The sequence below is a fragment of the Carassius auratus genome, chromosome 1, assembly GCF_003368295.1.
Source record: "Carassius auratus strain Wakin chromosome 1, ASM336829v1, whole genome shotgun sequence".
NCBI classification, from domain to species: Eukaryota; Metazoa; Chordata; class Actinopteri; order Cypriniformes; family Cyprinidae; genus Carassius; species Carassius auratus.
The window spans coordinates 16,277,202-16,290,107 of record NC_039243.1 but is presented as its reverse complement, the minus strand read 5'-3'; the positions used below and the strand labels follow the sequence as shown (position 1 = coordinate 16,290,107).

Sequence of the window (12,906 nt, the reverse complement as noted above, 5' to 3'; positions counted from 1 at the left end):
AATATGCGCAAATACTGTTGAGAGTAAATAAAAAGATTGAACGATTATTTTAGTATTTATAATATACTATAATAATTAATCATTTTAGGTTAATTATGTTGTTATTTTTATTTGTGTGTTTTGTCGTTTTTAAACATTTGTTTATATTAGGGATGTCCCAAGCCCATCTCAGCCCTACACTTGTTTTACGTCAACTGTCCTGCATAATTGCTGTCTACCATTGTACCATGTCTACATCTACAAATGTCTTTATATACACACACACACACACACACACAACATACATTTTATATATACCGGTAAGTGCTGTCAAATGATTAATTGCATCCAAAATAGAAGTTTTTATTTATATAATGTGTGTACTGTGTATATTTGTCTATATAAATAGACACACAGTCTATGTTTTGAAAATATTTCTATGCTTCTATTTATATTACTATAATTGATATCATATATAAATGTTTAAACATAACATTTAAATATATACATGCATTTGTGTGTATTTATATACATAATATGGGTGTACTGTGTATATTATCTAAACAAACACTTATTTTGGATACGATTAATCATTTGACAGCACTAGTATATAGATGTCTATACAGTATTCATTTTTATTTCAGTTTTAGTTATTTTTGTATATCAAGTTAAACAAAATGAACATGAGAAATGTCACCTTGGAAACTATCTTCAATAAAACACATTTTATTTAATTTTTTTACCTAATTTTATTGCAAACATCAAATATTGTTTATAAAACCCACAATATTCAATTGACTCTGATGGGGGCACAAAAAGCCTGATTGGGACATCCATTATATATATATATATATATATATATATATATATATATATATATATTAGCTTTAGCTTTATTTGTACTTTTACAATTCAACTTATTTCAGTTATATTCCAGTTAACAAAATAGATTTTTATAGTTTTAATTGTCTTTGATAAAATTAATATTTTGTTTAGCTTTTTCGGTTTTTAGCATTTTTAATATTTTATTTAAATAAAAATTTAATAAAATAATTAAAATGCTAAAAACTAAAAAATATTGAACCTTTAAAAATGAGCACTTAATATGCTTTAAAAAACAAAAAGTGCTAAAAAAATCTAAATTATATGTAATCATTCCAGTTAACAATAACGACACTGTTTGGACACATGATTAATTTATCATGAGCTTTTAATTTTGTTTTTATAGGTGTTTGCTTAAATGATTTAAATACATTTTGTAGTGAAAGTATCAATTGTATTCTTGACAATTTAGCTTTAAAGAAAGTGAGTTCTTAGGATTGGAGCAGAATGTAAAGAAGCATCATGAAGTTCCTTCAGTAGTGTAAAACCCTTCATGATGCACCTCATGAAGCAGGTTGAGCTAAAACACGTATATTTAGTCTGTAAGAGCTGCAAGTCAGTTTTATTTCACAGTAGTATTGGTCTTAAACTAAGAGAAAGAGAGAGTATTAAAGACATTGATTCCAGCACCTATGATTCTTCTACATCTATACATATCTCTACAAACATAAGAAAATACATCTTCATAAGTCTTTGAGTGCACACTACTAAGTGAATGCCACATCTGTGTGAGCGACAGACTCTAGATCGAGTGCAAACTATCAGTGGGAATGTTTGAGTGTCAGGATTCGTCAGCCGTGATCCGTGCACGGCAGCTCTCGCGCAGTTTAGTAACTGTGGACATGGAGAGACTCCCGGGCTCCTGGAAGATTCTCTGAGAGGACCAGAAGGAAACCAGACTTCAGTTCAACAGCTTGAACCAGTTTTAGAAGAAGCGTGATCATATAGATGCCCAAACCTGTTGCTGGAGATCCAGTTTTCTGGAGTTCAGTTCCAGCTGATAATGTGATAATAATGTGTTCCTGACGATCTTCAGGTGTGATTGAACAGGGTTGGAGCTGAACTTTGCAGGAATGTGGATCTCCAGGAACAGGACTGGACAGCCCTAGGGTGGTGGCCTTCTGTCTGGTTTTAGGTCAGACAGTCTGGTTTTTAAACACCATGTCCCTTCACTGGCGCAGGCTTGAGCCAGATGCCCATTCTCCCTGCTTTTCAAATCATCACTATTTTATCCTTTATCTAATGGTATATAAATTCATAAAACTGATAGTTCAAGTTTAAACTAATATAAAGTGACTGACATTTAAGACACAATCTTGTCATTATCGACTATTTTTGCTCCAAAACTGGACTCCACAGCAGGACAGCAGCCTATCCATCAAAACTGGTGTTTGTTCTTGTATGATTCAGTGAGCGATTCAAAGATTCATTCATAAAGACAGTCCATACGCTTCATTTCTGAAAGAATCAGCCATTTGGAAAAAACTGGCTGAATTTCTGAATGAATCAATGACTCTCTCATTAAGACAGTGACTTTACTTGTTTTAGTTTCATATTTAAAGTATAAACATTTTACATTTCTATATTCATGAAACTTAAATCTTATAACTTTAAGCAGTTTTGTAAACAGTCCGAGTAAATACATCTAAATGTCACTTTAGACGCAGCTTCTGCAGTGCGAAGATGGATATTGTCTGATTTCATTTGATTGGTAACGATCCTATAATATCTTATTCTAACTATTTATTAAATATATATAAAAATGTACATGAAAGGAGACGCATAAATTTAAAAAGGTTAGAAATGTTGGCAAAAAAGGCCCTGGAATTAATTTTTAAATACCACCCCTTATTTTTTACCCTGCAAAATCTCCTTCTTCCTGGTGTTCACCTCTGATGTGGATGAATGTGACTGACCTGCATGAAAGCGTGGCAGTCCTCCACGAAGGCTCCTCTGGTGATGCGTTTGAAGCGCTCGCAGATGTCCGGCAGGTTCTGCGCCTGCAGGATCACATCCTGATGGTGGTGGATCAAAGTCAGAGCCACACGGAACACGATCTTCGAACCCTCGTAGAACAGGCAGTCCCAGATCCGCAGAACTGTCTAACAGAGCCCAAACACAGAGGATCAGTCGTGAGCCGATCGATCACATGGTCACACTGGGATGCTTCATTACCTCCACTGGCAGGATGTCGATGAACAGGCAGATGAACCAGCGTGAGACCACCAGAGTCCACATGACGCCTTGATCCTGCATGAGCTGCCACACCGCAGGAACCTTCATCCGCACCAGCTCGCCCAGGACCTCCTGATCCGCCTTCAGACCCAACATTGCTGGAGTGTAGTAATCTGAGAAGTGAGCCAGAGACCAGCGGTGAAACAGAGGTGAGGGTCAAAGGTTACAATGATGCGGCTATGGTGTTTGAAGAGACGTTTCCTCCTTAAAAAGCTTCACTGTCTGACACAGTCTTGTTAGTAGTTTTATTATAAAACAAAAGGAAAGACACTACAGGTGAATAGGGTAAAAACGTTAACTAATATACAAACCTGATTCCAAAAAAGTTGGGACACTGTAGAAATTATGAATAAAAAGAGAATGCAATAATGTGGAAGCTTCAAATTTCTATATTTTATTCAAAATACAACATCTATGACATCAAATGTTTCAACTGAGAAAATGTGTAATCTTATGGAGAAAGTAAGTTGATATTAAATTTCATGGCATCAGCACATCTCAAAAAAGTTGGGACTAGGCCATGTTTACCACCGTGTGGCATCCCCTCTTCTTTTTATAACAGTCTGCAAACGTCTGGGGACGGAAGAGACAAGTTGCTCAAGTTTAGGAATATGAATGTTGTCCCATTCTTGTCTAATACAGGCTTCTAGTTGCTCAACTGTCTTGGGTCTTCTTTGTCACATCTTCCTCTTTATGATGCACCAAATGTTTTCTATGAGTGAAAGATCTGGACTGCAGTCTGGCCATTTCAGTACCTGGATCCTTCTTCTACGCCGCCATGATGTTGTTATTGATGCAGTATGTAGTCTGGCATTGTCATGTTGGAAAATGCAAGGTCTTCCCTGAAAGAGACGATGTCTGGATTATATCTGTAATTGGGCCTTTAAAAGTTAGGCCCGACAGGACCAGAGCCCGACAGATTTCGACCCGAGCCCGACAAGTAAATTTTGAGCTTTTCAAAGGCCTAAACCCATTTACAGCCTGACATTATTCAAATGTTCGCACGCACACAGCTCTTTTGCCTTTTGAGTCATTTATACATGTTTTAACATAATTTATTCATGAATAACATTGGAAGTTGGAACAAATAAATAAAAGAAGTCCTCTGTAACATCTCAGCACTCTAAGGCATAGGCTCATTTAGCATATAAACAGACCAACGCACCAAAAAAAATTGTCTTTCTTAAATTAAATTTAGATAAATTTTAAATTAAGATGGGTATATGGCAATAATAAAATTTAGATAAAGGCTCCGCCGGATTTGCTTCGCCACTAGCAGCTAAAATGTCATAAAAGAATAATGCCAACATTAGCCTATATACTCTTAACATTATGCATTCAAGACTCAATTAATATTTATCTATAATTTGAAAAACCTTTACACACCAAGATTAGGCTTAGACATGTTTTTGTGGAAATTATTGAATCCACTGTAGATGGCTTCAGCGCGTTCCTGTGGTCACTGATGGTACGTTATTATTCACTCATTATTCTCATTATAAACACGGTCAAAACTTTTCCACAACTCAGACTTTGCTTTAGTTGCTGCTAGTGCAACCAAAACGTAATCGCCAAAGGCAAGCCTCCATTTCACACACTCAGCATCTATTCTCACATCTTTCTCGCACTAATCGAAACACACCACATGATTGCTCATTTACCTTGCAAACTGGAGCATAAAGTCCGGCCTGAGCCCATGTAAGATGATATAAATTAAGCCTGAACCCCTTCAGGTCCCATCGGCTTCAGGCAAAGATCTTCAGCTCTAGTCTGGATCGAAGCATATGTTGTTCTAGAACTTGGATATACCTTTCAGCATTGAAGTGCCTTTCCAGATGTGTAAGCTGCCCATGCCACATGCACTCATGCAACCTCATACCATCAGAGATGCAGGCTTCTGAACTGAGCTCTGATAACAACTTGGGTTGTCCTTGTCCTCTTTAGTCCGGATGACATGGTGTCCCAGTTTTCCAAAAAGAAAGAAATTTTGATTCTTCTTACCACAGAACATTTTTCCACTTTGCCACAGTCCATTTTAAATAAGCCTTGTCCCAGAGAAAATGCCTGCACTTCTGGATGTTTAGATATGACTTCTTTTTAGACCTAGTTTTAGCCGGCAACGGCGAATGGCACGATGGATTGTGTTCACAGACAATGTTTTCTGGAAGTATTCCTGAGCCCATGTTGTGATTTCCATTACAGTATCATTCCTGTATGTGAGGCAGTGCTGTCTAAGGGCCTGAAGATCACGGGCATCAAGTATGTTTTTCCGGCCTTGACCCTTACGCACAGAGATTGTTCCAGATTCTCTGAATCTTTGGATGATATTATTTACCATAGATAACTTCAAACTCTTTGCAATTTCTCTCTGAGAAACTCCTTTCTGATATTGCTCCACTTTTTTTCGCTGCAGCATTGGGGGAATTGGTGATCCTCTGCCCATCTTGACTTCTGAGAGACACTGCCACACTGAGAAGATTTTTATTCCCCATCATGTTGCCAATTGACCGAATAAGTTGCAAATTGGTCCTCTAGCTGTTCCTTATATGTACATTTAACTTTTCTGGCCTCTTATTTCCACTAGTGTTGTCTAAAGACCCGGTACTTCAGTACCAAATTGGTAATAAAAAATTAAAATGTCACAGTACCAGATTTCTTTAAGTACCAGTGTTACCGAGCACCTGGTCAACCCGGTTCTTGGCACATACAGCACTATGATTTTTGCAAAGCAGAAAACTCGGATGGAATCTCAAAATCATTACAAAACAAAATCATGAAAATGAAACTTACATTTTAATATGAACAGTCACGGAATTTGTCAAAGTTAGCATAAATCAAATAAAATCTCCATATGGACCAGTATCTGTAAATGTTCTGCATGAACACTACTAAACAGCTAGTATGTTAATAATAGACATGCTAATAAGCAACTAGTTATTAGTGTGAATTGGACCCTATACTAAAGTGTTACCGTTCATTTTTACATAAAGGCATTGTGCTAGAAATATTACTATTATTTAGTAGAATGTATGTGATACTGCTACTACTGTTGAAAAAAATGTATAAAACTTAATTTTTTAAAGAAATAAATCACACAATATTTTTTCCATGTTTTAATTTTAATAGCAAATCCCATTGAAATTCAAAATGAGCCAATATTTGGCGTGACATTCCAAAATGTCTCACTTTCAACATTTGATATGTTGTTTATATTCTTTTGTGATGAGATTAGTAAATTATTCCATTCCTTTTTTACTCACAATTTGTACAGTGTCCAAACTTTTTTGGAATCAGGTTTGTAGTAGTTTCACAACTTTATAAGTAGTTTGTGGAGGAGCATCTAAACCTGTGGTTCTCTTCTATTGAAAAATAATTGACTATTAAAACACTAAAACAACAAATTATTATATTTAACAATTCTTAGAACATCAAATTCCAAAAAAAAATAAAATTGATATAATTATATTACAATAATTAAAACTTAAAATGCTAAAAACAAATTATATTTTTTTTAAATGCTAATTCCACAATTATTCAACTAGATTTATTAGAATTAACACCAAAACTAATTTCTAAAAACAAATTAACAATTAACAAATTAAAATAATATTCCAACACTCCCAGTTTCGGTTTGAAAAAAATGTTTTCATACAGCTGAAATACCAAAGAAAATATCTATATTGTTTTGAACAATGGAGGGCTTTCAGATCAGAGCATTTGAGAAGCACTGGACTGGAACAGTGTTGAGACTAATGGAACAACAAACACTGACTATATCTGGATCTATACCTCACTAAACAGACATACAGTATTAATGTTTCATGATCATCTGTCATTCAGATGTGGCTCTGAACTCTATCAGGAACAGGAAATGCAGCACTGAAGGATCAGACCATGTGATCGGAGCACGGTTTATTCATAGACGTGAGCTCAGAATAGATCTACTCATGTCACATACACACACACACACACACACACACACTCCATGACCTCTAATGATGTGGTTTATTTTCATGAATAACCACTGTTATGTGATCAGGAGAAAACAGGAAACATACCTGGCAGTATTCTGTCCAGCAGGGCCTCCATCAACCAGAATGACATCTCCTCATCTTTACTGATGATGATCAGATATCCTGCGATGAAGTTCATCCCCTAAAAGAGGGAGAACATCATCAAACACCTGAGACACTCAAGTAATACGGACCAGATGAGCTTCAGGCATCTTTCCATTGAATCTGAATCACCTGATGTTCTTTCAGTCACTCGCATGTCGCAGCAGCAGTGTCACTCATTCATTTGCATTGCAAATATTGTGCAAACTTTGCATTGGATAAACAAACTGAAACAATGACTGACTATAGAACAGGATAGACAGGAGCTCGAAGTATTCCAGCTGGTTCTGATCTAATGACGCATCTGAACAATACGAATTCACCTGTCCTGAACACACCAGTAGCAAGGCTCCAAAATGAAGCCGTATGAATCACACTAAAGCAGCATCATGTTTGTGTGCCGATTCAGGGGTGTGATCATGTGACCGTACCTGACAGTAGCCCACAGCTTTATTATGGTGTCCATACGCCACCAGCACATTAAACAGTGCCTTCTGCAGACACGGATCCGCCGACTTACGGAAGTGAATGTTATCTGGGAAGGTTCTGTGCAGATCTACAGGAAACCAATGGTACAGGTGAATATAGGGTAAACACTGCAACTAACATGAGGGGTGTAACGGTACGTGACGGTACCTCGGTTTGGTATCACTGTTCGGTATGGTTTCGATACAGCAAGGGGGGGAAAAAACTAAATATAAAATAGCGTATTTTTTATCACGAATTGCTCTTTTTGTTACATAATTTCGATTCTACTTTTCATAGCGATAAAAATCTTCCTCAGATTATGCTCTAAACAATATAGGGAGCGCTTTTACATTACTAAAAGGTTACAACAGAACCTAAACTTAAATGATACTTAACATTTGGTTTACAAGCTGTTCTACTGACGTCTTTCTGCGGTTGAAACACTAAATGAGCGAATACATGAGGCATGATGAGATTGTCAGACATGTTTATTTCATATTAAAACTAGTAGTAAAGAGGAAGGGATGATCACGTTTTCTCACGCTCCACGCTGCCAATTTGACAGCGATCTTTCAAGCATCGAAACTACATGTTTTGTTTAAATTTCCTCAATTTTTTTTTTCTAAAAAAAAAAGTTTTTATATCAAAAGTAACAATCTAGTTACTCCCATGCAGTGGATAAAACAACACTGTAGTTCAGTACACAAGCGTGCCGAAAACAGTATGAGTACATATACCGTTACACCCCTAACTAACATACAGTATAACTCACCGTAGTTCACCAGTAGATTAATCACAGTTTTGTATTTGTTTTCTGAAATGTTTATGTATGCAAATGAGCATACATTGCATACATTTTCAACACATAAATCACATCATTGGATAAAGCCAGGTTCAAACATTTTTTGATTTTGCGATGTTTTTCATATTCGAGTTAAAGGTTTTTTCCAGAGGGTTTTTGGATTTCTCCTTCTATCACTCCATAAATCAGGAAATACTGTCAACAGACAGAATACAAATACATTTACACCAGGTTTGTGGGAATAAAATGTTGTATAAATCAGTGAATGATATATGAATAAACCCTCTCAGTAAAAGTCATAAAGACGAATAAAACTGTAAAGTCTGGTGTATGCAAGAGAAAACTTTTTAACGATATGGATTGAAATCTAAATCTATAGACGCAAATAGATAAAATGCTATAAAAGAAACATTCAAATGTTTGTTTAAGATGTTGTCATTCCACTCATTTGAAGACAAAACATCGGCAAAACGGACCAAAATCTCAAAACCGCCCACCGCACGGAAAATTCTGGTTTTGCCTGTAGTTTCTCGACTTAAAAGGTAGGGTAGGGGATTTTGGAAAGGTTAGCACTAGCAAGCTAGCATATTGGGGTGTGAAGAGACTTTCAAAAACCATAGCAAAACATTTTATTGAACCAAATCACCTACACCACCTTTAAGTGTGTAAAAACATGAAAACACTGTTAGACTTGGCATAATCAAACTGTCCATGGTAACATTTTATAATAACTTTCATTTATGAGTCATTACCAAACATTATATAACGAGTAACAGATCATTAGTTAATATATATTCACATTGCTAGAAATATGAGATAATGTTCTTGTTAATGTTTACTAATGATCTTAACTAAACATTATCTAATGATTAACATATGATTATTTTATGTAATTTAAAATATCTTTACAAATGTCAGTAAAATTCCAGTTCATATGATCATCATTTGTTGGTCTTTGTTTGTTGTATAGACATCTATTCACACATTTTTACTAATCATCTATTAATCATTTGTTCATGTTTTTGCAGTAGCAAATCTAAAGTGGAAATTATTCATCATTTGTAAATGTTTATGAATGATTACTAATCATTTAGTATCTTTATGGGCGTTGGACTTTTAGCTGTAACAAGGTTTGTTTAAGGGGTGGCTGGTTAAGTTTAGCTAATTGCTTGCTAAAGACACAACAGATTGTAATTTTGGTGCAAAAAAAAAAGTTTTCTTCAACACTCACATTAGAATACTACTCTACTACTCTTCAGTGTCTCATTAAACAGGATATTCCTTGAATCATAAATAAACAGGACAAAATATATTTTTAAAGAAAATACTTTTTAATTTATCAAAACAATTTAATATAAACAGATTGAACCGTGTTCGCTTATAATAATCAAACTGACCCCTGTACACTGTTGACCCTTTAACCAACCCTTAAACCTCTCCAGAAGTGTCAAAAGTTTAATTCACTGTATAACATCTGTTCAAATCATTTGTAAAGAAGTAGATATTTTCAATAAGTGCTTGATTATATGTAATTTAAAATTGAATGACATAAGCATTTTAACTTGCATTATTATTTATTTTTTTAAACATGATCTGATGTTAAGTTTATTAGCAAACATTAACAAGCACATTATCTCAAGTTTCTAACTCTTTTAATATATAAACTACTGATCCATTACGCATTATATAAATGTTTGTTAATGATTTATAAATTAAAGTTATTATAAAATGTTACTGTTTCCAATGATTTGACTCAGTGATTTATGCAGGACGTCTGTTTATGATTTTGTGCATCAGACAACAGAAGTGTGTGAGATCTCACCGGTGCGGATGGTCTCCACGAGTCTGGGGTCGTGTTGTGCTTCCAGCAGAGACTGAAAGTACCCAGGGTTCCTCTCCAGCCGTTCCTGCGCTCCACTGGTCGTCATCCACACCAGTGGCCGGTGCTCATTCGGGATGCCCTTCCGCACATACCTCTTCACTGCACACACACACACACACACACACACACCAACAGCATAGACAAGTACTTTTTTTAGAAAATGTATATTCAGAAATGAGTGGTTTCAGTCATTAGTGTGTGTGTGTGTGTGTGTGTGTGTGTGTGCGTGTTTTTGTGACATATCAGGACACAACTCTGTATAATGACATGGGTATGACACAGGTATTACAAGGAGAGGGTGACTTATGAGGACATAACCCATGTCCCCTTTTTTCAAAACACTTATAAATCACACAGAATTCGTTTCTTGAGAAAGTAAAAATGCACAAAGTTTCCGGTTAGGGTTAGGTGTAGGGCCATAGAATATACAGTTTGTACAGTTTAAAAACCATTACGCCTTTGGGATGTCCCCACTTTAAAAAAAAAAAAAAAGCATGTGTGTGTGCATACAATGGAAGTCAAAATATCTTCTTTTATGTTCCACGGAAAAAAGAAATTCATACAGGTTTGGAATAAACAATAACAGGATAATCTTTTCTTTTTTTTGTAGATGAAATGTCCCACATTGTTGAATGCTCTTGTTGAAGTCACACACCCTTAAGGTTCCTGTCCACACGCCGCTTCCCCTGCAGTAGTTTGGACCACTTGATGGACCTTCTAGTGAGAACGGCCAGATACTCCGACATCAGCTCCTCATAGGACTCATAGTCGAAATCTTCTGAGCGCTCGAACCCGTAAGGATCAACACTGAAACACAAACACACTCACATTCTGTGACTAATGACACTGACGCAGGAACACAGAAAATCTTGAGTGGTTTCTCAGGTGTGTGTTCTCAGGTCTGGGGATCATGTGACTCATGAAAAAAAATCTCAACCCTGAGGCTACATTTACAGCAACTTATCTACCACTGGTTAACTGGGTAAACAGAGTCATGGGTGAATCTCACACATACAGTCCAACAAACAGATTATGAAGGTAAATTTAAACCTTTAAAAGTCAAGAAAATGTAAGAAATAAACTGGATGAAACAAATAATGACAATATTGTCTCTATAGGTAAATGTCTTGTATTTATTTATTTTTCATAGTCTTGTTTCTCAAGAAACTGGTCCAAATTAAACGAGTTTCATAAAAAAAAAAAAACAAGAACAAATGTCTGCCAATGGAGACAGAAAAATCATCTTAATAGCAATCTTAATAGTTTTATTTCCCATTGACATATTGTTGATTTAATCAAAAACTCGCTTTTTTGCATCGCAAGTAAATGTATCCTAATTTAACTTTCTTTAGATATTTATAATGATAAACAAAACAAAAATACTAAGACTGACGATTTAGTTTTTAATACATTGAACATTTAAAGCTATAATTACTTTATGAATTTAAGATTTTAAGGCGAATTAAGGCTTTTTGGAGATATCAGTGAGTCATTAGGAAACACCTGGGAAAACTGACACCTGTGGGAGTGTTTCTATTCTTGATTTAATTTTTTTTTATCCACATACTGCATCAAATGGAAAAGGGATTCATAAATTAAATATCGCGTTAATTTTATTCGATTTTTCTAAATCTTTGTATTATGACGAGCGTGTAAGCTTGTGTTGTGTGTTGTGTAGTTAGGACAGTGTGTAGTGTGCAGTATGTAGTGCAGTACCTGGCCGCTCGCTCTCTGGCGGTGCTCGGCACGTTGATACGCAGCTGCGGCTGATTGGAGCTCCGCGTCCCGTTGCGTTGCTCCATAGTCAGACCTCAAAGGTACGGGACTCCATTCACAGCAGCTCCGAGTTGCTCTGTCGCTGCATGGAGGCCGATTATTCCAGACGCGACGCTATGCAAAATCCTTTCTCCTGCGCGTCACGTATGTGAAACTTTTCCCACGCCGCCACAGTAATGGCCCCTTCTCCTGCGGGACAGCGAGCCGCCGATCAACCTGTCGTGCGCTCCAGTAATAACACCCACTCGGAGCTCAACAGCACTAGAACTTTATCACATCCGCGCGTATTGTTATTGCTTTAAGCACGTGTTTGGACGCATCATCCATATCGAGCACTTTGCAGAGCAACACTTGCGATTCATTTCTCCAGGGAGCTCAAGGGCACACGACACGTCCATCAAATGGAGGGCGTGGCTTTGATCGAAAAGTCCACGCCTCTTAGCACGCAATCTTTCGAACGTCAGTCAAACCGAGGGGCGGGATTTACGCGCAAAGGTTACGCCTCTTTGTAATTCAATGTTTTACGAGAATTATGATGAGAGATAATTAGACTCCTGTATGAGCCTGTCTTTAATTGTAAAAAGAGTTTGTAAAAAGACATTACTACAAAATGGCCCATGGAGGTATCAAGCACCAGAAATCCTAAATATGTCATATTTAAATATCATGGTATACAGTTAGTCCGAAAGTCTGATATAACATTGACATTGAAATGTAAACATTTAAAAGTTTTAAAATGTTGAAGAAAGTGATTTTCAATTAAAAAC

At 36.2% G+C, this 12,906-nt stretch overlaps 1 protein-coding gene across 1 annotated transcript; it reads right to left on the bottom strand.

Moving 5' to 3' along the window:
• Positions 1-1,177: 1,177 nt before the first annotated feature.
• grtp1a (growth hormone regulated TBC protein 1a) lies at positions 1,178-12,545 on the bottom strand. The gene is made up of 8 exons (XM_026255469.1): positions 12,080-12,545; positions 11,019-11,170; positions 10,304-10,462; positions 7,643-7,767; positions 7,155-7,251; positions 3,037-3,209; positions 2,778-2,963; positions 1,178-1,735 (listed from the first exon to the last, which is right to left on the bottom strand). Exons 1-8 carry the CDS (start codon positions 12,163-12,165, stop codon positions 1,643-1,645), a joined length of 1,071 nt encoding a protein of 356 aa, XP_026111254.1. The 5' UTR covers positions 12,166-12,545; the 3' UTR covers positions 1,178-1,642.
• Positions 12,546-12,906: the final 361 nt, after the last annotated feature.

Bases quoted from the DNA above. Each gene is read 5' to 3' on its own strand.
- grtp1a (XM_026255469.1), bottom strand. From the start codon at position 12,165: ATGGAGCAACGCAACGGGACGCGGAGCTCCAATCAGCCGCAGCTGCGT. The intron at 11,171-12,079 runs GTACTGCACTAC...TTTGTGTTTCAG, and splicing joins GCCAGAGAGCGAGCGGCCAG to TGTTGATCCTTACGGGTTCG. The intron at 3,210-7,154 runs GTATGTTTCCTG...CTCACTTCTCAG, and splicing joins GCTGGACAGAATACTGCCAG to ATTACTACACTCCAGCAATG.